Source organism: Chenopodium album, chromosome 7 (assembly GCF_948465745.1).
Source record: "Chenopodium album chromosome 7, dcCheAlbu1.1, whole genome shotgun sequence".
Classification (NCBI taxonomy): domain Eukaryota; kingdom Viridiplantae; phylum Streptophyta; class Magnoliopsida; order Caryophyllales; family Amaranthaceae; genus Chenopodium; species Chenopodium album.
The window spans coordinates 70,449,416-70,474,517 of record NC_137840.1 but is presented as its reverse complement, the minus strand read 5'-3'; the positions used below and the strand labels follow the sequence as shown (position 1 = coordinate 70,474,517).

The 25,102-nt window shown below is 34.8% G+C and overlaps 3 protein-coding genes across 4 annotated transcripts; 1 reads left to right on the top strand and 2 right to left on the bottom strand.

Annotated features, from left to right (window-relative positions):
* Window positions 1-2,397: 2,397 nt before the first annotated feature.
* On the top strand, window positions 2,398-5,102 carry LOC145638297 (F-box/FBD/LRR-repeat protein At1g78750-like). 2 transcript variants are annotated; one of them, XM_081689265.1, is made up of 4 exons: window positions 2,398-2,656; window positions 3,342-4,259; window positions 4,370-4,498; window positions 4,595-5,102. In XM_081689265.1, the coding sequence occupies exons 2-4, from the start codon at window positions 3,393-3,395 to the stop codon at window positions 4,853-4,855; spliced, it is 1,257 nt and encodes a 418-aa protein (XP_081545391.1). In that variant the 5' UTR covers window positions 2,398-2,656; window positions 3,342-3,392; the 3' UTR covers window positions 4,856-5,102. The 2 variants fall into 2 exon arrangements, with proteins under 2 accessions (XP_081545391.1, XP_081545390.1); XM_081689264.1 differs by having other exon boundaries at window positions 2,399-2,656; window positions 3,348-4,259.
* Window positions 5,103-8,040: 2,938 nt separating this feature from the next.
* Window positions 8,041-11,055, bottom strand: LOC145639364 (V-type proton ATPase 16 kDa proteolipid subunit). The gene is made up of 3 exons (XM_081690592.1): window positions 10,859-11,055; window positions 10,406-10,691; window positions 8,041-8,504 (listed from the first exon to the last, which is right to left on the bottom strand). Exons 1-3 carry the CDS (start codon window positions 10,938-10,940, stop codon window positions 8,372-8,374), a joined length of 501 nt encoding a protein of 166 aa, XP_081546718.1. The 5' UTR covers window positions 10,941-11,055; the 3' UTR covers window positions 8,041-8,371.
* A 3,410-nt stretch (window positions 11,056-14,465) lies between these two features.
* On the bottom strand, window positions 14,466-24,193 carry LOC145639363 (lysine-specific histone demethylase 1 homolog 3-like). Its single transcript, XM_081690591.1, has 9 exons — window positions 23,850-24,193; window positions 21,420-23,727; window positions 20,817-20,958; window positions 18,436-20,700; window positions 18,198-18,291; window positions 17,395-17,846; window positions 16,248-16,955; window positions 16,008-16,082; window positions 14,466-15,090 (listed from the first exon to the last, which is right to left on the bottom strand). The coding sequence occupies exons 2-9, from the start codon at window positions 23,435-23,437 to the stop codon at window positions 15,025-15,027; spliced, it is 5,820 nt and encodes a 1,939-aa protein (XP_081546717.1). The 5' UTR covers window positions 23,438-23,727; window positions 23,850-24,193; the 3' UTR covers window positions 14,466-15,024.
* Between the last annotated feature and the right edge of the window lie 909 nt (window positions 24,194-25,102).

The window sequence follows — 25,102 nt, the reverse complement described above, 5'->3', positions numbered from 1 at the left end:
TTATATATCATAATTATATTTTTTTTTTTTGAAAGAATCATATATCATTATTATCTTTAACAAGGAATATTTATTCCCTTAAAAGTGATGCGTGATGCGTGCATATAGATCATGAAATTATTTGGTATCTTTTGAAGTGTAAAAGTATTTATGTCTCACTAATTTAGAATATTTTTATTCCCTTGATACATATATGATATAGATGTGTATTTTATTCTAAAGCATTTGAACATTTCTATAGAGACACCCAAAAATTGTTCAATTACTTACAAACAATGCAAGAATAAATATATTCTATATAATCTTGACATATCATTTTTAAATAAATTTCTCAATCATATATTTTATCATTATTTTATTAATTTTACATAAGATATACTGATCCTTACCCTTTTTATGCAGTGATTGTATGTAGAAGGACGACGACCTCATTCAATTGTTATCTTCCTCGATTAAATAATAATTGATCAAGTTTCTAGAACAACTACCGGAGATGATAGAAATAAAAGGCAACGCAAATGATAACACATGATGTGCAATTCAAACATTAATCTTTATCTCTAATTTTTTGTATTTTAATTTATTTCTTTAATGATTTTTTCTTGACAAATACTTTATTATTAACAATAATAAAATGGTCATTGCAACATTATATTACGTCAATTGTTTGTTTGTTTACGCTTTATATTATGTGTATGTTTTGTCAATTTTTAAATTTTTTTTAATAGACCGTGCATGGCACGGGTCCTAAACTAGTTTCAACAAATTGATACAAAGATGAGACTACATACCTTAAATTTGGAGGCAGAATTCCACGAAATGACGATCTCCAGGAACTAAAATGAGAATTTGAAAAATAAAATTATAACCCACTTATAAGTCAACCTTTGTAATTATGTATTTCAGATAAGTTCGAGTTTCCAATCATGATTTGGAGTACTTCTTAAATTTAAATACGGTGAAAAACCACAAATCATCGCTATATTATGACACGGAGGGAGTATTATTTGTCTAGGCTTGACCTTTAAAATGTAACCCTTGGTTTGTACTTTGTATGATTAGAAGATTTGATGACTCAATTTCAAATTTTTTTTATTATTTTTTTAAATACTACATACTCGTATAAGGCCCTGTTCACTTTCAATTTAAAAAAATAATATTAAGTAAAAATAATTTCACTTCAATGAAAATAAGTTCAGTTCAATAAAATTAATTTCAGTTCAGTAAAAATAATTTCAGTTTAGTAAAAATAAGTCCAATTCAGTAAAATTCAGTTTTCTAAAAGAAGAATTTTTTTATAGAAAATCAGTAAAAATAATTTCAATTCAGCAAAAATAATTTCAGATAATTTAAGTTCAGCAAATATAATTTTGTTTCAATAAAAATAATTTCAGTTCAGCTAAAATAAGGTGAAGTTAACAGGTCTTCTACATCTATACTATAGAGTATATATTAAAAGTGATCTAAAAATTAATTAATAGGAAGTTAAACAAAAAAGTATTGTAATACATGTCTTATTAATATGCAAGAAATTTTAATGTCATCCACTATTTTTTATACATATGATAATTCACGACATGATCCGAATTCAAAAACTATTAATATAGGAAAAAGATATATGCAACCCTAAGGGATTACAAAGGCATTTCTAATATATCAAGGTTGAATGTCTCCTTGAAAAAACTTTAATACCCCTCTTGGTTAATACTAAAAAATCAATGCCTTTAATTGATTCAATCAATTACTCCGTATAATTTTCAATCCATTGATCTCATAACATTATGTCATAATTTACTCCAAAATCTTCAATCAATCCAAGTAATTTCATCAAACCCACAATTAATGCATTAACAAATCAATCAACATAAAATCAAATCACGATTTCTCTAATATAGTAAAATTATTCCCCCATCAATCAAATTTTTTATATATAAAACAATAATTACCTAATATATATAAATTATAATAGTTTCATATATTATAAAAAAAAATTATTTTTGTTAAACTAAGGCCCTGTTCTTTTCACTTTAAAAAAATAATATTAAGTAAAAATAATTGCATTTCAGTAAAAATAAGTTCAGTTCAGTAAAAATAATTTTAGTTAAGTAAAAATAAGTTCAGTTCAGTAAAATTCAGTTTTCTTAAAGAAGAATTATAATAGAAAATCAGTAAAAATAATTTAAGTTCAGTAAAAATAATTTCACTTCAGTAAAATTAAGTTTAGTTCAGTAAAAATAAGTTCAATTCAGTAAAAATATTCAGTTCAGTAAAAATAATTTCAATTCAACAAAATTAATGTGAATGCCTAAAAGACATAGAAAAAATATTCAATAAAAATAAGTTAATAAAATAAATCCAAATAAACCATTTACCACTATCCGGACTTATACTCAACTCAACGGGGTAGTGTCTTTATACTCAGACAGAAGCGATCCTGTTTCATCTTTAACAAAATCCCAAATTCTCAAAATTTCTGCTCCTTATTTTTCAATAAATTGATTTCCCCTACTATTAATCTTTCCGCATTTCATTCAACAATTAGAAATTCAAGTTGATCAATTATAGATTAAGATGGAGAAACCCCCAATTTAAGGTTGCATCAATGCGCATCAATTTAGACCTTAATTGCTGATTCTAGCCCTAGCAAAAATTTGAGGTAATTTTCCTCCAATCTATTTTTATTATAAACATTATAATTTTTATTGTCTAATGTTAATTGTAATTACCTAATTTCAATTTTTTGTTTGTTTGATTTTGAAATTTCGAGTTTCCTAGAATTTCCCTGAATTTTAATGAATCTATCTATAATCTGGTGATTTGGGTTAATTTAATTACATAATTGTTTTCTTTGGTTGATTACTTTTCAATTGATGATTGTTAAATTGCCGTTAGCTTTTCTTGTTAACTGATAATGGTTGGTTTTTGGGATCATTATACTCCAATCTATTATATTTTAAAGATTAAAATTTTAATTGTCTAATGTTAATTGTGATTACCTAATTTAAATTTTTGTTTGTTTGATTTTGAACTTTTGAATTTCCTAGAATTTCCCTGAATTTTTGTGATTTTATCTATGATCTGGTGATTAGGGTTGATTCAATTATATAATTGCTTTCTTTGGTTGATTACATTTTCAATTTTTGATTGTTAAATTGCCATTAGCTTTTCTTGTTAATTAATAATGGTTTTTTGGGATTATTTTGTATTACTGTTAAAGTTGATATGCTTCTAAAGTTTTACAAAATTACGCAATTTCTATCTTTGTCATGTTTTCATGATGCATATCGTGATCCCGGATGAACATATACTCAATTTATATCTTTGTCATGTTGTCTTTGAAGTTGCAGTTCTGTCAATCAATGGCTTGTTGAGTATCATCAAACTATCAAAGCATGGATTATATTAGTAACTTGCCTGATGCAATTATCAGCTACATTCTATCTTTTCTCTCTACAAAGTCTGCTATGAAGACGTGTATTTTATCGAAAAGATGGCAGTATGTCTGGACTAAAGTCCCTGCACTGGACATTACTGAAATGCCGCATTCACGTAGATACCTGAGTGATGAGCAGCAAATTCATTTCAAGAATTTCGTGAATAAGGTTTTACTTCAAAATGATGTATCCTGTCTGCAATGTTTTACCCTCAGAACATATTCTGAGTATGATTACGACTGTATTGAGTCATGGTTGAGAGCTGTAGAAGGGCGTGAGTTTTGTGAGCTCGATGTAAAGCTTCATTGCCCCAAGACTTTTTACTTGCCTAGACAGTTTCTTTCCGGTCAGAAACTTGTGGTTTTAAAACTAGAAGGGTTTATGATTAGTAATATGGGGCATTCTTTCCATCTTCCAAATCTTGAGATCATCCATTTAGTTTCCATTCTGTTTGATGGCGATCTATTTCTAAAGAGTTTGGTGTTGGATTGTACTGCTCTTAAGGAGCTGCTTATTGATGGATGTTATGGTTTTGAGGAAACACTCTATGTGGAGTCTTCGACCTTAGAGTCATTAGAAATAAAAGAATGCGCAATTAATCGCAGTAATTATGTGTTACCTTTTATACACATACAAACCCCAAATCTTAGGTACCTCAGTCTCCAAGACGCGCTGGCTAATTATAACATCGGTGAACTAAAGTTGCTTATTGAGGCAAATCTTGATCTTTGGGATAGTGAAGGTTATGATGAAATTGAACATCATGCACTTCAGCTTATTGGAAAGATTTCTGGAGTAAAATCTCTGCGATTAGGAAGAACTGATGTAAGTTTATCCTCTTGCCTCATATAGTTTTACTAATCTGTGAACTCTTTGACATTACCAATCAGCTGTACTTGTCAAAATTCCAACTGCAATTGTTCAATTCCTTGCAGGTTGTTTGTTGTTTTGAAGATGCTATACCAAACTTTGAAAACTTGATTGAGTTGAAGCTTGCCGCTGATTTTGTTATCCATGAGCTGTTAGAAAGTACTCCTAAGCTGAAATCTTTGATCATTGAGGAAGTAAGCACGTAATTCTTGAATTTTCTTTTTAACTTTTTATTACGAGTCATGTCTCTAAATGTGATTTTTGTAAAATATTTTGTGTTAATTCAACAGGTAGATTGTGTTGGTGAGAATTTTTATTCCAAAGTTGCGCCTGGTTGTATGTCATCTCTTGAACATGTTGAAATTTTCTTGGATAAAAGACATCATATCAGATTGGCAGAGTATATATTGAAAGTTTCTACCGCCTTGAAGAAGATGACAATCTACTTGCATCCTACGACTATTAAGAGGGGCAGAGCTGTTTATCAAAGTTTATTGAATCTTCCAAGATCCTCACCAATCTGCCAAGTTAAAGTTGTCCATCTTGATTAATAGGTATTGTTGAGCTAAAGGTTTCAAGAAGTTCACTATTAGAGCTACGAGTTTTCGCGTAGTTTTCACCATATTTGATGAGTGGACGTACTATTAGAGCAGTAAATTTGTAATGCAAGCTGAGCATTGAAATCGATTAGAAACATGAAGACTTGTTAAATACAGCCTACACAGGTTTAAAAGTATGTTCCATATTCATATTGGATGATATTGCATCTTATATATTCTGCAATTCTTCTGATGCGAAGTATGCTCCATATTTGATTTTGTCTAAAATGTTATCTTTACTCGTATGTCTTTTGCCTTCTCATAATTTGTATTACGTATTCGTTTTCCTTGGAATAAATCAATTTCCTCTGCTGAATGCTATTGCTAATAGTCCTGAGAAAAATGCTACCGAGTACTAGTAACAGTTACAATTATTTTTGTGGGCTAAGATGAATAAATTAATCTATCAAATACGACTATACGAGTACTAATTTTTATTATTTTTAAGGGATATGAGTGTTACTTAATAACAAAGTTAAACATAATTAAAATCCTTTGTTAAGTAGGAAATATAAACTTGTTCCCCAAGTCTAATATTTTGCAAATGCATTGAAATAATAATTATGTTTCATAATATAATAAATCAAAATAAAAAATAGACAAATATGCTTAATAATAAAATTAGGATAATGTTATATGTAGCCCTAAGGGCTAAATAAAGCATTAAATGTATTCTTGGAAATTGTATAAAATTAGGAATTCATGATAAAAACACGCGTAAATCAGTGTTATCACCCATAAGATAAAAGGTACATTTGAACAAAACATTAATCTTGAAAATAAGAAGAATGGTACTTTTTAGCAAAAAAAAAATATTTTAACAATGTTGCCAAAAAATAAAGATGAACGTTACACCTAATTGATTGATGAGTTTGTTTAAGAATCCATTATTTCTTCTGGAAATAAAACTTCAATTCTGCAGAATGGTGAGGATCTTGGAAAAGCCAATAGCTTTTGAAGAATTTTGATCTTGTCTTTTAAAAAACACATGATAGTCATCTCCTTCAAGGTTGTTGCAGCCTTAAGTATATACTTGACCAAAGAGACTTCATCCAAATCGTACAAGGAGACTGTAACATGTTGAAGGCTCGACCCACATCCATAATTTGCTAAAGAACTAAGAGATTCATCAATCCATTCAACCTAATGAACAAACATCAAATATTTTGACACAATTAGATCCAAATTAATTTGATTTTTGTAAGAAGGGAAAATAAACAAAGAATTATGTACTTACTTCCTCAAATATCAAAGATATCAACTTGGGAGCTCGTTTTAGTAACTTGCGAGTCCAAAAATCGGCAGTTACCTCCAAATGAGTCAAGTTCTCGAAAGTTGGTAGCTCTTTGCAATCAACTATAAACTGCATCAAAATTATACTTCGTATGAACATCACTACACAATAAATTAGATCAGTATGCATTAGACAAAAAAGTTGGAGTATAAACTTACGTTTGATATAAACCTCAACGTACTTACTTTGGAAACCTGCCTTATAAGATTATAAATACCTTTATCAGCAAAATTTCTTTCAACCTTGTCATAATCCTAACATTCGGAGGTCCATAATCATCATCATTCATACTTCTATTCACGGTATCACATATTTCTAATGATTTTAACGTCAAAGAATCTATATGAATGTCTCACTATCCAAAACAATACATTCTTTAATGAGTAGTTTTTGGAGAGATAGACAATTTGATGTCAACCTTTTCAGATATTCATTGCTATTAAACTCTACTCTAATAAAATATATAACTTCAAGGCTCGGTAGATGAAAAGATTTTGGGGTATCATCTATTTTCACCCCCGTTAATTTCAAAATTGTAAGCCTCTCACCACAAATCAACTCTAGAAACCTATAACTTTGAGATCGACCAAAAAATTTAGATCAAGCTCAAAATATTCACGTTTTTTTGTATTATTCAACCATGACTCGTAATACTCAGTATCATCACAAGAGAATTCGTAATGAAAACGCTGTATATAAGAGACATCGTTTTCAACTAAAACCTTACTTACAAAATTATTGTAACAAATTTTCGTCTTGTCACTCAATGAAGGCGTTGAGGTATGATAATATTGTGGTATCTCATCAAAATCAAGTACAGAGACTTGAGTCCATACTTTATTCCATCTTTTTGACAATACACAAGTCTTAACAGCAGACTTTGTTGGTAAAAAAGAAAGTATATGACACAATATTGAATCATGTAGATTACTAATGTAATCTATATTTTCTAAGGGAGTACTAATGTTACTCATGTTTCGAATTTTAATTGAAAAAATTGAAAGCTTGATGAGATAAAAGGATGGTAATTACGATTGCTTTTGACTGTATACGACTAGAGAAGACTACTTTTATAGGTAAATTATGATACCCTTGTTAAGTTAGGAAAATAAATACATTAAACTCTATCTTATTATAAGAGTTTCCTAAAATTAAAAAAAGATGTGTCTAATTTTGTACTACGTGTAAAACGCAGCTCCCTTTATTGGTTTTGTGCTTGGTTTCCATATTTTTTTTGGTATAAATTTTCATATTATTATTATCTTTCTGATTTGGAAGCTATTAAATTCTTAAATAGACCTGGTTCACATTAATTTATTGTAGACCACTAACATTAGGGAAACTATGGTTGTTTTATTAGAAAAAAAAACGGCCACTATAATAGAAAAAAGTCTCTATGTTGAAATAAAAGTCATTTCAGTTGCGTCACTTGCGTGTGTATAAACCTCGGGTCATAATAACATTATTATGAACCAGGTCCACGAAAAGATTATCATATTTTTTTCTAATCAAAATCCACTTATAAAAATTAGAAAGTAGAATACTCCGTACGTATTAGAGATTAGACTTGGTGGACAATGGATCATACCTATTAGTATATTACACTTTGTGAAAGTCTAGCCGTATTTCGCAAAGTGGTATATATTGATTACAAAGGACTACCTAATCAAATCAACAAATACTCCATAAAGAGATATTCATGCAGAACCCTGAAGCAAATATACTCGTAGTATCATAGTAGAAGTAGGCGTGTAGCCTAAAGCTTTCACACTATTATTCATCCACAAATGAGGCAAAATCAAAGCAAGAATGATGCTTAAATTATGTATATCGAATCCACGAATGAAAAGATCAAAAGAATATTTGGCATCTAACAACATACTGTTACAGGATGTCCAAACCGAATCTCCATATCCAGGAGTGCAAAGATGGGAAATAATGATACATCATAACTTTATTTGGAGGAGACACTAACTATTAAACTCTACATATTCTGGTTTTAACAATCTCCATGTAGAACCACTAATCACAACTCAAAACAATAAGACCATAATCAAATCCTTCAAGAGGAGCCACTTTGAATGCCAAGTAACCCTCTCACTGCCCGAGTAAGAAAAAAATTACATCTCCAGCGGTGGCAATGGAAACAGCAAAGATTAAGAGGCGAACTGCTTCTAGTCGGCTCTTGACTGACCAGCACGGGATGAGAGGATGATACCAACAATGAGACCGTACAAAGCCAAAGCTTCAGCAAAAATAAGGATAAGGATCATTCCAACGAAAAGCTTGGGCTGTTGGGCATTGGCTCTGTACCAAGAAGTAGGTTCATCAGAAGAATGTTAAGGGCAATGATATCTATTAGCACATCAATGACTTCACAGCAAGACAGTTACACGATACAACAGACAAGGAAGGGTAAAACAGCTTTACAGCACAGGTTCAGACGGAAATTACAAATAAGCATATTATTTCAGAGAAGAAAAAACTTAAACCAGAGGGGGAGTTTACAGTCATCAGAAATCATAGGATGCATAGAAATATGAGATGTTGTATAGTGTACAATACAGCATATTTTAAGGAAGAGAAAAGTAACAAGTAAATGGAACACATGAAACCAACTGAAAGGCACACCAGAGTAATCCATGATGAACAGAAATGGGGAAGATAAACTACTGAAATTCAAACATGTGTGTTCCTAATTCTACAACAGCACAAAACGTAAGGCACAGTAGAAATTAACTTCAGAAATTTTTTTTAAAAAGTATATTTTTTAAAAACAAAGAAAAAAGAATGACCTAAACAGGCTAAAGGAAAACACAGGAATGCCAGAAAAATAATAAATCTCAACTCTCCTAAAGAGTATGACCCAACATAAAATCAAGACATTCCATCAGAACCATAATAGTATAGATAAGATCTAAATAAGGTTAACCCACCATGTCATATGCTCTCATTTGGTTTTAAATTCAATAGTAACCTAGGAAGTTGAAAAAACGATTTCCAGTATAAATTTGGACTTAAGGAGTGTTATATGTCACTCTGATTGACGGTCAGAGAGAAGTAGCATAACTATAGGTAGCATAACTGGATTTACAAATACGTGTACAACAGACACTTTGAGCAACATGCCCAATTAACTGCCAGCCAAGAAAATGTTCAAACTCCTGATTGCTCAATTAACTGCTAACAAATTAGATCTCCATAAAGCAAATTGTGGACCAATTAACACATAACTATTTGTATGTAGTAAAAATCAGACGATTTTGCCCAAAAGCCAGAAAGACAATAGTAACTAATAACCTTATCAATAATCAGCAATACAGAACATAGACCGCCAGTGTATAGCAAATTAATCAAGCACAAAACAATCTTGACAATAGCATTACTCTCAACCTCAAAATTCGAACAGCAAAAAGACTAAATCTCATGACCAATACCTGGTCTAGCAATAAAATATTAGAGATGCGTATTAATATTAGATAAGATGAAGTCATGAATCCACTATTTTATAAACAACCAAGTCAAAAACAGGCTTTCCAGCTATATTTTGTAAGGACCACTTCCTTGATAATGTTACTCTTCAGTCTTAACACATAGCATTGACCTCATCAAATACTTACCACAACGAAAACAGATGCAAAGGAGTATTCAAGATTTCAAGCAACAATGTAAACAATTAAAATAAATTCCCAGATCCAGAACAGCTCAGCACCACTAAAAATCAACATTCTAACAAGTAAAAACGCAACATAAAACAGCAAGCTATTACTGCCATTGCAACCTAGATCGTAAGAACACAACAGACAACTGAAAAACCAACTAACACAGCAAAGAAGACATAAATTAGCATCAGCAAATATACTATACCCCCATCAATTCAGAAATCAGAACATTTCTAGATATCCGGAAAAAAGTCGTAATCTATTCTTAACATAATGCAACTACTTCAATACACAATTGGAAATTACAAGATGCAAATACTTTAATCATATCATCATATCCTTAATTAAAACACAGCAACACTAGCAACAATCACAATGCTCCACCTAAAGATCCAAGAACAACAGATAGATAAAAACAACAATTCTAAACAGATCCAATCCACAAAACAATTCCAATTCACAATCAAACTAGATCAATCAATGTCATCAACAATCAAACGAAACGATACGAAAGTAGCAGATAGAGTGAGCGAGATATGTATATACCTAACACCAGCATCACCGACGATACCAATGGCCATACCAGCAGAAAGACCAGCAAGACCACAAGCAAGACCAGAAGAAAGATGAGCATAACCATCAAAGAGGTAGTAAGATTTAGCCTTAGGGTTAATACCAGTACTAATGATAACAGCAATAATCAAGCCGTAAATACCCAAAACTCCAGCCATAACAACTGGAACAATCGATTTCATCACCAATTCAGGTCTCATCACTCCCATTGATGCAACTCCTACACCACTCTTCGCTGTTCCATACGCAGCTCCCATACCTTCAATCAATCAATCAATCATCAATCAAACAATCAATCAGACTCCAATTCAATCAAATCAAAATCGAAATTCAATCAAGTAAACCCTAGATCTAAACAAAATAAGCATTGAATTACATAAAATCGAAGAAAAGAATCGAGAATTCTAGGGTTTGAAATTGACGTACAGGAGAAGACGAGAGCAGCGGCGGCACCAAGGAAGCCGAAGAAGGGAGCGGTTTCATCGCCATTGAAGACAGCAGTAGACATGGTTGATTGGATCTGAGAAATGGAGGTATAACAATGGCGATTGAAGGGGATGATTGGGAGGAGAAGAAGAGGAGGAGAGAGAAAATGAATGAAATGATTTATCAGGATTTTCTGGATGGGATCATCACTAACATAAGAGGTTTTTATTTATTGGAGAGAGAAACAAGAGAGAGAAAGAGAGTACACGTGGTAGCAAGTCAGAAGTCCGATTTCATTCATTTGTGTTTGGGTTGTTTAGTTTTTGTGTAGCCCAATGAGGAATTTGTGTTTTGGCCCAAACTTTCAGGATCTCCAACACACGTATTAAAACGAATCAAAACGTCGTAAAAAAAAAAAAAAATTATAAAAATTTGATCTTGTATGAAAAATATAATATTAAGAAATGGCTTTAACAAAATTTTATGTGACAATGTTATTGCTTAAAGAGCGGTGATAGTTCATAGTCAAAATAATTAAAATTTTTACTTATAAAAATGCAAGGCAAACAAATAGAGATAGATGGAGTATCGAATAGGCGAATACTATTTACATACCAAAATTAATCGATTTTTTTTTAATTTTAAAAAATAAGGTGGTGATTAATAAGCGCGTATATATCCCTTAAAATCATTTGAGTGTTACACTTAATAGTATAATTAATAGGTACATAAAGAGTTTAACTACAATTATGACGTACAACTCAACCAATATCAATATGTAGTCCAAGTGGTTGATACTTGATAATTGATATACTCCATATTATCTAATACAAAGAAGATATCTAAAGTTTAGCAAAGGAGCTCAATTTTTTTCATTTCGAAGTGTTTTTGTACTACCTCCGTCTCTGAAAGAACGACCCATTTGGCCTAATTTTAGTTCCAAAAAGAATGACCCATTTGCAATAAAACACCCACCAATTTGCAACAATATTTGTGCAAAATTAGCTTCCCCATATAAACATTTGATATTTCATGTAATTTTATTACTTTCTTTCTCTATTTTTTTACAAACCCTATGTAAATTTATATTTCCAATATACTTTTACTTCTTTTTATTCAACTTTCTTAATATCCGCATAATCAACCCAAATGAGTCGTTCTTTCGGGGACGGAGGGAGTACTGTATATGATCATACATTTGAAATTGTCATTAATCTCAAAGAAAAGTCTCATTATAGCAAATGAAACTTTAATATGATGACAAAAAGAGTACAAAAGTTCTATTGTCAAGATACTTAGGAAAGCAAAGGAGAAAAAATATAGAGTATAAAATTTAATCATTTTACGCACCCAAATTCTTAAAAATCATGGGCAAAAGACTAAATACAAGTGCACAAAACGGTTCTTCGATTCTTCCTTCGATTCTTCCCACGAGAGCTCTGCACATCCTTTGATTCATCCCACGAGAGCTCTGCACATCCTTCGGTTCTTCCCACGAGAGCTCTGCACATAAACACGGGGGAGTGGAGAATTATAAATATTACTCCGTATTACAATTGGCACCCTGTGCAAAAGAAGTCCTACAATATACTCATTTCATCTACATATCCCATTACTAATCCAATTAAACTATACATAACAAATTCAATTTAAACCATCATGACAACAATTGAATTTAAGATAAAGCGAGTAAAAGAATGAAAATGTGGCGAAAATATGGCAAAAAGGGTTCCTGAGACAAGAAACAAGAATTATTATCGATTCAAAATTCTATGGCATTTACAGTGCATGCCATAATGAAATTACAAAACTCAGAGAAATAGAAATAAGTATTCAAGCTCAGAATTCGCAACGGGTGAGGGATGCCCAACATCAGATCCTATTTTTAAATCTCTAGCCATAACTTCACAAAAACAATCTGCATGCAGAATCACAAATTCACAGTTAACAACTAAGATACGAGTAATTTGAAAGAACAATAAGAGGAACTCACTCTGATCATTAACAGCCCCCAGCAACTTCTCCACGCCGAAATGTTTTAAATTCCCTCAGGTTTCAGACATGAGAGGTCTGCAAGAGAGTGCAAAGTAATGGCAATTCATAATTACTGCATATATGCTACTGTTTATTCTCTGCTCAGGTAGTAAGCATACACATTAACATATTGTCATCTTGAACGCTTTCCTGACATGGCTGGGGAACAAATCATGAACGAGCTCTTCCAATTTCTCAGTCAAACGTAAGGTGAAAAATACAACTTTACAGTGTGATGTCCGGCAGCCACATCGCCTCTGTAAATAAAAAGACTTGCATGTCCGTATCTACTCAACTTGAATCATTTAAATGTAATTAATTCAGAACTCAAATTAAAAAAAAAAAAAAAAAAAAAATAGATACTTAACAAGCAGAAATCTTAATCATCCTCACATCAAATTATTAAGCAGCAATAGCTATCTCATTTCAGTTTAACCACAAGTGCAAAATCTGCAACTCTTTTGAGCGCTGAGGCCTGAAAAGTCAAATGCAAAAAGTGCACATAAATATCTCATTATTGATTAACTTCATTACTGACAATATACTAGCCAGATAAACTATTACTGAAGCCCAGAAAAGGTTGGCACATTTCCTATCAGCGTAATGGGTTATAATGAAAATACCTAATAGGTCACTACATATCTACATCTATTATAGTGATAAGTAGAGGATTACGATGGCATACCTATTTTCAAGGGTTTCACTGTACAAATATGTCATATCCTTAATCATGAAGGATTGGGAAAATGTGACAGCGTATTGCTGAAAGAGAAAGTAGCTATTTGATCATTCGATAAGTAAAGAAATTCTATAAATGAACTAACATCTCATATCATCAAGAATCATTACATACCATAATAAGTTCATAAGCATTAAGCAGAGATATCTAAGAAATTAATTTATTACCTATTTCATCATATACTTCCCCCCCTAGTCCACCCAAGCTATTTTAATAAAATCCCTAAAAGAATCAGGATTTTTAAGGTATTAATTCTATTTTCCACTTACCTTGTGCGGAAGCCAAACCGACCACGTAGATGTTTGAGGCTAGTAGAGCTTGTTTCCATGCACATAAATGATTAGAATCCATCCTTTGCAAAGAAAATTGACTTCCATTGAGTCTATCTGAAGAAGGGACATAGAAGAGAACAAAGTCTATAAGTAACATAAACTTCAAAAATACATATCACGACAAGTTACTCAAACAAACCAGATATAAAGCCAGACACAGATGACTTTCATCTATCATTCAATCAGTAAAAATAACATATCTTTCAATCTGCAATGATGGATATATATTATATAACACCAAGGGCCAAAAGCCTCTTCTCACCAGTTCAATGTGAGTGTGCCTCTAATGCATCTCACTTGTGCCCGCAATTCAATTAAGCATATCCAGTGTTTGAGATGCATATGATACATCCAGCCATAAACAGGCATCCATGCATATGCTCAAAAAAAGCTTCCATGATGAAGGTGTGCATATCAAATCATTCAAGGGAAACAAATAGTTTTTTTGTTTACCAAGCCAGCACAAAACTTGTACCCTTAGTACCAATAGGAGGAAAAATATTTAATGATCTTCCCAGAGAGAAGAAAAGGTGTTGTATACTAATGGAAACAATCCTATTCTGTACAATGTTAAAAGACAAAACTGAGGTTTTCATCTATGAATAATCCCTGTGCAGAAAAAAAAAAATAAACTAAAAAAAAATTGGGGTGCTCTTTTCCACCCTGAGAAGTACAATTGATGCAGAAGAAAAGAATGCATTCAAAAAACCATGTTTTCTTCAAATGGAACTGGTCTCTAAGGCAGATATGGAAGAGGTCGCAACACTTGCTTCACATAATCAGCAGAAGCCTAGACAAAGCTCAGACAGTACTTCTGTGAGAATGTCTGAACAACTTCAGAAATGCCAGAAAAGCTGCATAAATCCCCCCACAATAGACAGCAGGAAATTCACTGATTTGTTTCTCCTTTACACGAACAAGATTCTATGAGCTAATTGTCTAAGGCAAATGCCAAAAGATGTGCCAAACCAAGGTTTCTATTGTCCACAATCCAACATCCCCAGTCACCAAATGCTTTGATGGTTTGCATGTATTGCATAGTTGTATACTACGGCAGCACATCAAGGCTTCACTGCTGGCTTCATTGGCATGTGTCTCTCGATCAACTTGTCAACAAAAGCACGAATCTGTAATTAATCAAGCAAAGAGATGGTATAAGTAATGATATTAAACAGCCATTCATATGATACAGCCAACACTAACCTCGTCAATATCGATAATCATATAAGAACATTGTTACTTTTTTAGTTTGAAAATAGCATTGTAATTACTAAGCATATTATAGGTATATCCTTGAGGGAAGATAGATAGCACAACTTTCAAACACAACTTCAAGAACTGAGATTTGGGTAATGGGATCTGCCTTTTGCCCCCATTTGCAAAACAAAGCCTCAAAGAAAGTCGTTCAACAACTAACTACGACACCACTTCTCAGTTAGCTTCCGCATTATATAAGAAAGTATTCAAATATATTTCATTAAGCTCAATCCAACAGGTGAAAAAAAAAGAGAGAAAAATATGGTGAGGCATAAGGACAACAGTAAGATGAAAGGCAACAACATCAAAGAAGATATTCTCTCCATCCGTAAATAATATAATATAAGTAGACCACAATTGATTAGGATTGACAGAAAAGAAAATGACTTATACGTACCATAGTCCATAACTAAAACATTATACCTCACTACATTATTTTTTTTCATCTCAACCCACCAAAGTAATATAATTCTGAATTTCTAAATAAGTATCATTAAGAGTTGTAACGTGGGAAAGTATTAAGTTAAAGGGCAATTCTTGTCGGAAGGCTTTTAAAAAATAGTTGTATGTGGCCAACTGTGTTTCGGGGTTAAGTAAAATTATCTTCTTTCTGATCATTGAATTTGGAGTAAAAAGGCAATAGTAAGAAATACTATGGGAGTTTGTTAAAAACAAGAGGGAGTAAAACTAGAAGATTAAGGCAAGACATCACAATCAGATGAAAGGCAAAACTAGGTATTTACCAAAAAATAAGAATGGCGCCAGCTAAAAAGAAACTAAGTCTTACCTTATTCTTGCGCTTAAAATCAAGAAACTCACAGACAGCCATTGCTTTTTCGGCATCAGTTGTCTGCTCCATGACCTGAGAAATTCAACAAAAATGATGTCAACGTATTGAAAATGGCACTTAAAACATTTGTGGGAAACTAAATATTCCCCTTGTACTATCTTGGTAGGGCGATAATAATATAAAATATAAAGTAGTGCTTGTATTAAATATGGCTGTCAATTAAAAATTGTATCTGACCTTTGTTGCACTCTTTTTCATTATCGACTTATAACCGTCTTTATCAATCTTCCTTGCTTTGTACAAAGGCATGAGCAGTGAAGCTACATAATCCACAACACCCTGCTTAATATGCTCAGTTCCTATGTGCTGGTTAGCAGCCAAATCCTTGTTTATTGTCACCTGTGAAACAGAACTCTCATTAACCATTCCTTCTGGCTTCCTTGTGAGATGTCTTGACATTGTGCTTGAATCTTCCTCATCCTCAACATGTACGGAAGATTGATATTCATACTCAGCAGCTGCAGCCTGGCACTGCCATCTCTCAATGGCATGGTAGTCCTTTATCCCATCACTACCAGAAGAATCAACCCAAGCTTTAGTAAACGCAGTGCTGTCCCCAGCTGCACTTTCTCCAGAATGCTCTCTCAAGTTTAATTGGCATGCCATCTCATTTGAATGGCTCCGTTGTGAAAAGTCATCGGTAGACATTCTTGAATTGTCAATATTGGCACATGTAGCTGAAAAATCAACAGACCAATCTCTAACTCTACAATTTCTTGAGTCTATTTCTGATAAACAGTCTTGTCTTCCCAAAACACCACCAGACCATCTTTTTCGCTCGATATCATCCACTAGTGAATATTGCTCTCGCCTAGCAAACTTCTGAAAAGACGGTACCTTCGGTAACTGCATCATACTCACTCTAGCTTCACATGATGCATAGGCCTAGCAATAAGCAACAGAAGTAATTGTTAAATTTAATGACAAAACATACAATGCCCAATTCTACCCCATCCAAAGATAAGTGATTAACATTATCAAAGGGCCAAACACAGACCATATAAACAAGTGAAGCCAATTCAGAATTCAATTGATCTTTCAATATCTTATTAATTATATGATTTATCTCACACTTAAAAACCTAGTTTTGATACTTCCTGCTTTAACCTCTGGATCTTCAAGTTAGTTAAGGCTCATAAGGTGAAAGCCCACATCTTTTGTACCAATCCCCTAAAGAGCATTAGCAACTAAACAAGGTTATATGTCCAAGAGATAAATACATGCTTACAGTATACCTTCAAGTTGTACCTTTCCATTTATAAGCTGAACAGTAATAATTGGGGGGGGGGGGGGGGGGGGGGATGGGGAGGGAGAGATGGCATACCTCAGCAGCAGCAGCCGCAGCAGCACGGGCAGCCTCTGCAGCAGCAAGAGCAGCCTGTTCTTCTTCTGACAATGGTATGTTCCCACCCTCCTCTAACTTGTTACCAGGTGAGCCATTTGAAACTTGTGATGCTGATGACCGAGCATCCATTTTTGAGCCAGTTGCATTTTCTGACTTCACTTGCTTAACAGCTAGCTTTTTTGCGCTTGAATTGACCTTATTTCCAGCCGCATAGTGCTGTATATGTATAGGAGGTTTCCTTGAACCTGGATCTTTCCCTTTTGCTTTTGAAGAATCTGCATTTGTCATGTGCCTCAATAATTTTAAGCCACCATTCGTAGCCTTCTCCTTACGGAAAACCTCAATCCACATGTGAACCAACTGGCTTGCGATGCTGCGTATGTCACGGCTAGTATGAACGCAGACTTTCTCTTTGACAGTTTTTCCAATACCTACATTTAAAATCCAAAGTATTCATAGGTTAGAAATCAGCTGAAATTTACCACGTCGAATGCAGGAAAACATACAGGCCATCCTAATATCACTACTAGTGCACAAAGATCTTATTTTTGCAGGAACCAAAGCAAAGTTAATTTGAAGGAAAGGAATTCAATAGATGAGTTGAACATTTGTAAAAGTGATCTATACTGCAAACCAAATATATGCACAAAACTTCAAAAGTATTAAAATATACCAAAACCATCAAATGACAGAAAAGATACCAATGAACAACTTTCTTTAATGTCTAGCAAAGTAGCTAGTAAAAGAGATAAAAAATAAAATAAAATAAAACTTGCATATACCTGACAGCCGGACAGCTACCAAGTCTCTGGAAACCAACACAAGTATATGGACACAGAGACGAAGGAGTTGAGTTCCATTTTTTCCCATGGAATCCTGTCAATATGTAAGAGAAACGTTAAATTGCAATCTTAACAATCTCTCAACTTCAGTACTAGAGACTTCAAAGCAAAAACACAACATTAGCAATTGTTGTGTCTATCTTTCATTCAAGAGAAATGGTGTCGGTACAAATCTCACCAATATCCACGAGTTGAGTACACCAAGCCCTTCTTTTGTCCCAGCAACAGACCTCAGAGATTCAACAGGAAGACTTAATAGCTCTTTGGCCAGACGCAATCGTCCAGCTAATGTTTTGGCACTAAAGAACATATCCTGCAGTAGACTTTCTCTAGCAAAAAGCTGGGATCTATCTGATGGGCTCTTATAGCGGACACTGGAGAGATCAATTGCATCAAGCCTTCTTGCAATGTCCTTAACTTCATTCTTCTGACTGCTTGATTGTCTCTGGGCAGCTTCAACAGCTTCTGCTTCTGCTGTGTAATCATTACCAGTAGTCAATAAATCAATTATACGAACTGCCTCTCGCAGCCCACTCATCATTGCACCACCTACTGTATCTGGATGCTCCTTGCAGGTAGCTTCACCAGCAAAAAACAAACAATTCTCAACTGGTCTACCTATTATATCATAGTCTTCCCCAGAAGCTCCAACAGCAACATAAGAATACGCACCATAACTATAAGGATCTCTTCCCCAGTCTGTCACTACTGATGCAACTGGATCAGGAACAGCAGTATTACCAAATAGTTTACGTAGAACCCTCAAAGCATGATTTACATGATCAGAGGGGCTTATATTCTGTCCTTCTTTAGCTGCTTTACCAACAACTAATGCTATAAGAACAGGAGCTCCAACTGTTTTCTGGATGTTCCAGAACATAAAGCAGCGACCTCTTAGGTCAGAGTGCTCAGCTGTAGCTCCAAAGTAATCTACAGTATCATCCCAAAATATTTCAGGGAACTCCAGGACTACTTTATTGAGAACACCAAAACCCAGCCGCTGGATTGCTGAATGTTTCCACTGTGGCAACGGTGGAGAGAACTTAATGGATTCCGCTTTTAAGCAACCAAGTGGCACAGTTATTAAAACGGCATCTCCAGAAAACTCCTTGCCACTGAAAGTTGACACTTTTACCTTGAATGAGCTATTATCAGATCCTTCTGAGCCCACTGCACCATAAGAAATGTCAGCCACCACCTGGTTCAAATGGATGGAAAGTCCTTGAGCTATTGATTCCACAACAGCACCATAACCTCCTTTAATCATACAATGAGCACCCCCAAATCCTCCATAAATATCATCCTGGTTCCAATGAGGAAGAGATACTTCCTTCAGCAATGCAGCACAACCATATTCTAAGTGAGCAAAATGCCAATCCATAACTCTCCTCTCAAGAGGACTGAGTGTTCCATTCCTACCAACATTCTGCTCTGCAGAATGGTAGCCCTCAGAACCCATTTCATGATTGACAGTGCCAGTCAACGGCCGCAATATTCCATATTTTCCATTGTCTGTTTCAGAAAGGATTTGACGGCGTCTTTTGAGACCATACTCTAAACCATCTTCAAGAGACATTCTTGTAGCACTTTCTCCTTTTTTTGCAACAACAAACACCATATCATCGAGAAGACTATTGAACTCCGCTTCTAAAGCTTCATCAACATCCGGAGGAACCTTTTGACCAGTTCTGATATCATAAAGTGGACAATCACTGTTTAGTATTGTCAACTCAAGACCCAACTGAGCGCAAATCAAAGATGAAGGGTCTGGTCGTCTTTCACTAGCCACATCAGCCTCAACTCCCGTAATAATGCTCGCCCCAAGATCCACAGGAACTGAAAGTGAAGAGCGGTCAGTATAAACTCGACCACCTATCCTACTCCTCGCCTCAAGCACAATGACAGAAAATCCTTGTCTTTGCAAATGGCGTGCTGCAGTTAAACCTGCAGGCCCAGCTCCCACTACTATGATCCTTTTCTTGCTATCCAAGTCACATGTATTGGCCTCCAAATGCTCACGAGTCATTGTCAGACAAGGGTCTACAGCATTATCGAGATTCTTCCCCAGTATATCAGCAGTTGAGAAGTCTGATACAAGGTTTACTGTAGATGCTTTCTCATCAATGCATTGCTCATCAGGTTCCCCTTCACCTTGGCATGCATCAAGCTGCTTATCAGAAGATGGATCAAGTATAATTTCAACACCAGCTTTCACATCTTCTTCTGTGGGGTTCTCATCAGCTAAAGCAACACCATCCTCTGCCTTAGGGAATGTATCAAGGCTTTTGACCTGACCAAGGATAAAAGATACTCCGTCTACTGAGTCAGCAACAGAAGTCCCAGAACCTCCCTCGAACTTTTTTTCTCCTAACAGTTTATAATTCCCTCTAGACTTGGGCTCTGCCTTCTCTTTGTTAGCAGCAATTCCAGCATTTATATATCCCTGTTTCAAGTATTAGTGAGAAAAGACGGGGGAAATCACAAAGGAAGAAATGAAATTGTGATGGAGGAGAAAATGGAGAAGGATGAAGTTGATAAAATTCAGTAAACACGACTCACGCTTTGGTCAAGAAATAAGTAGATATCCCTCAGCAAGGAAGCACGCTGAGGTTCATCATCAGATGGAGTTGCAGCAATGCCACAATCAGCGAGAGGCAGCACACGGGTGACATCCTTGTTCCAAAGACTCAAAATCTTGTTCCTGCATTGCATCAAACCAAGAATTCCAATTGAAATAAATTTTTAAGGATGAGAAACAAACATAAAACATGAAGACATATCACCACAATTTAGGAAATCCTAATATTTTAATCAAACCAACATTCAGAGCTAAACAAAACAATGGCGTCAAAAATCAGTTCTCATAAAGCAGGTCTGTCATAAGTATACCTTGAAAATATACATAAATTAACAGGACATTGATGTCTACTTCCACATTTCAATAATATAATGGATTTTCCACATGGAAGAAACAAATATAATTTCACAACAAAAACTAAACATCTCAAGATTAACAATCAAAGACCAAAATACAGCACCTGGTAAAACTTTGTCACAATATAGAGATAATATGGGAGAATGATTTGAAACTAATAATAACCTGAAACTTAACTAGCACATTAAGTAACGCAACAGCGATCCAGTTCTAAACAAAGTACTAACCTGCATTCCAAGTATTCTTGCAATCCACCTTTGCGCTTCAAGACCTCCTTGAATTTAATCTTCTCCACAAGACCAACTGCGCGAGCTTTGAGACCAACTGACACTGCAGCAGCTCCACCAACCTCAAAGTCAAGGCCTGCATTTGGAGAAGAATCAAATCTCTCCTTTGACAGAGAGCCCAGGTCTCTATCTACAGGATGATACAAATCAAGAGAGCCATGCTCCTGCATCACGACCTCCCAAGCAACATCACCCTCATAAGCCATGTCGCCATCTTTCCGCTTTTTCGCTCTCCGAACAGCACGATCATTCAACACGGAATTACACTGGTTGTTGGACTCCGGAAAGCATCCAGAATTTTCTTGATAAGCATCATTCTCACATGGTGTGATGGATGGGGAGGGCGAAATTCCATTGACTCCTTCATTGACATCGATCCTGATGAGAGCATCACCTTCATTATTTTGATCAGAAGCACACACTGGATCAGCTCTTGAAGTGTCCATATCATGCTGAATACAGTCATTATCAGATCTAACAGTAGCCTCACACTTGGTTGGTCCACGTAATCCTTCCACAAAATCTGATTTGGAGGTAGAACAGGGAGCATCATTCACCATGCTGCTGGCATTTAAGGGTACAAAACTCCCAACTCCATTCTGGGGTTGAGCATCTTGAGAACAAGAAGTATGTTGGTTAAAAGCCTTTGCAACAGGAAACTTTGTTGCATCTTTTTCACAGATTTTATTTGATAAGACAATTTGAGGCTGCTCCTGGACCATTTCAACCTCCTTGCAAAATTCACCAATTTTGATTTCTACTCTATCTAACTCAGAACAAGCAACTAATTGAGAAGCTGGATATGAATGGTCCACAATAGAGTTGCAAGTGTCAAGTTCCGTACTTATATCAGTAATAATACTATCAATATGTGCAGGATCCTTGATTGGTACATTTCCAGACCCCTTACCAAGTAGAGTGTCCAAACCCTGATCTCTCACTAACTCACAGTGGGGAGCAATGGAGTTGATTCGGCCACTATCAATATGATAATCTTCTGATTTATGACTATTACTTCTACATTCTGCATCTGAAAGAGAGTTCTTTGCAACTGTAGATTGAAAATTTATGGAAACACGACCTGAGCTTGGACACTGATCTTTCTCCTGCAGATGCCCTCCCTTCCTAGAGTTTGAAACAGAAGCAGCACGCAACTTCTTCCGTACACCAGACTGTGTCTTTCTTATAAAGGAGGAAAGAGAATCTGTCAAATTGTCATGTAAAGGGCTAGTAGATGCACCTTCCTTTTCCTCTACATGATCACCTAATGCATGGTTGTCTGGTACCTCACTGTCATCTCTATCTACAGAAACCCTGTGACTCTTTGCAGCTGAAGAAGACTTGGATCTCATATCCTTCTTCTTATGTTTGTTTTCCGGGCTCATCAAACCTTCCGGTCCCTTGACTTGGTTTTCTGATGAATTACCTTCCAGCATCTCAATGTCATCTGCTTCAACAAGCACTCTAGGACTCTTTTCAGCTAATGCAGCCTTGGACTTCTTACTTTTTTCATTTTGCTTCTTCTCTGACTTTTGACTTATACTTAAATCTGAAATCACATCAGAAGCTTCATCCTCAGCACCTTGAACCAGCTTAGTTATGAGACCCTCATCCTTCTGTGAAGCATTAAGACATTCATCCGCAAGTTCGGCCAGTTTTGACACCAAGTCCATCTTCACTAAACTCCCAGGACCACTATCTTTCTTAGGACCCTTCAACTTCTTCCTAAAGCTTGCTAAGGTATCCTCCATCCCCCCTAAATCTCCATCTACAATCTTACCCTTAACCCCTAACTCCTTACCCTTTTCACCATCCGATCCCAACTTAACCTTCTTCGGGTTTCTCTTGCTTTTCAACTTGAACAATGCCCCAATTGGCTCATCATCATCAGAATCTACATTAATCTCAACCCCTTTGGACCTCTTTTTGAGGCCAATCTTTTTATCTTCACCATCCATATTCTCCCTCACCAACCCTAACTTTCACAACCCTCCTTTCCTAACCCTAACCAAACACCTGGATCAGCAAAAAACATACAACCCTTTAATTTTAATCAATTTGGGGCATTTCCTATCTCCATACCCCAATCATTCACTCTCACAATTCAGCAAAAAAAAATTATTCCTCAGCAAATTCAACAACATTCAATCATTTCAAGCAACACCCAGAATTCCAAAAACAAAACCCAAATCAATCTCCACTGCTAAAACAAAGTATTCTAATTCCTCCAAATATAAAAACCCTTTTCCTGTATAATGCCAATGAAAACAAACAAAACAACAATTCATAAACTAGGGTTTTAAAGTTCTAGAGTAAGAAAAATACTGAAATAACAAACACAAAAAACGAAAAGGGGAGATCAGAAATTACCTAAACAAACCAATGGAGCAATTTTCCCAATTGAAATTCTCGAAAACCGGAAGCTTTAGATGTTAAAGCTTTGATATAGCAGAACCCAAAACACAGAAATTTCACCAAAAGTGAAGAAATATAAAGGGAGTATTTTTATATCTCAATTGATTTTTTTGGTGAAGAATATAACGCATGTGTATAAGTGTTTACTGGGAGGGAAAAGAAAAACGAGGCCTTTGTGTTTTAGGCAGGAGAAACAAAGGAGAGAGAAAGTGGAGTCAGCGAAGAAGAGAGAGAGAGAAGTGGAAAGGTCTTTTGTACTTATGTCTTCAATTCTCAATATCCTTGTTGATTCTATGAATTTTGAGATGTTATTGTATTAATGAAATTTGATGGTTGTTAGTTACCACTAATAAGTGAAATTGGTGTGGAAGATGGATGATGGATGATGGATGATGGATGATTTTGAGTACGGCGTGTGAATTGCAGAAAGGGGTAACCAGAATGGTCGTGATGTGAAGTGTATGGAAGCTGGTGATGGGTGATGGTGGCGTGAATAGAGTTATCGTGGAAGCTGGAGTGTGATTGTCTGAAGAAATTGAAAAGATGGTGTGGATGCTCTGTTTTTAATGGCGGATTGAACTATAATTGGGAATCAGATAGAGTTATTTAGAAGAATGTCGGGTTATTGTTTTGAGGTATAATCAATTGATTGTGATGTAAAGTGTATGTCAGTTGGTGATCTATGATGACAGTTGCGTATAAGATATAGTGGTGGCGCGAAAATAATCATCCTCATAGGGTAACTATTGATGACAGTTGAATATAAGATATAGTGGTGGCGCGAAAAATAATCATCCTAATATGGTAATTGTTAATGACAGTTGCGTAAAAGATATAGTGGTGGCGCGAAAAATAATCATCCTCATATGGCAACTGTTACCAACAGTTATGAAAGTCGTTATGAGTATTATATATTTGATAATACATGAAATTGGCATTGAAAAAAAATACGAAGTAATTTATAGTAGTTGTTTACCGCCAAAACTGATCGTGATATAAATACATGAAAAATAGTGATCTATGACATTGGTTGCATTAAAGAAATAATGGTGGTTCTTAGTAATAGATATGTTTTATAATTGCAAAGTATGTTAAAGCAATTGTGGGTTGTATGAAGCTAGGGTTGGTGGTTAATACTGCAAAGTGTGTATAAACTATATCTTAGTAGCTCGAATGGTAATTGTTAGTACTTAGTAGACAATATGGAA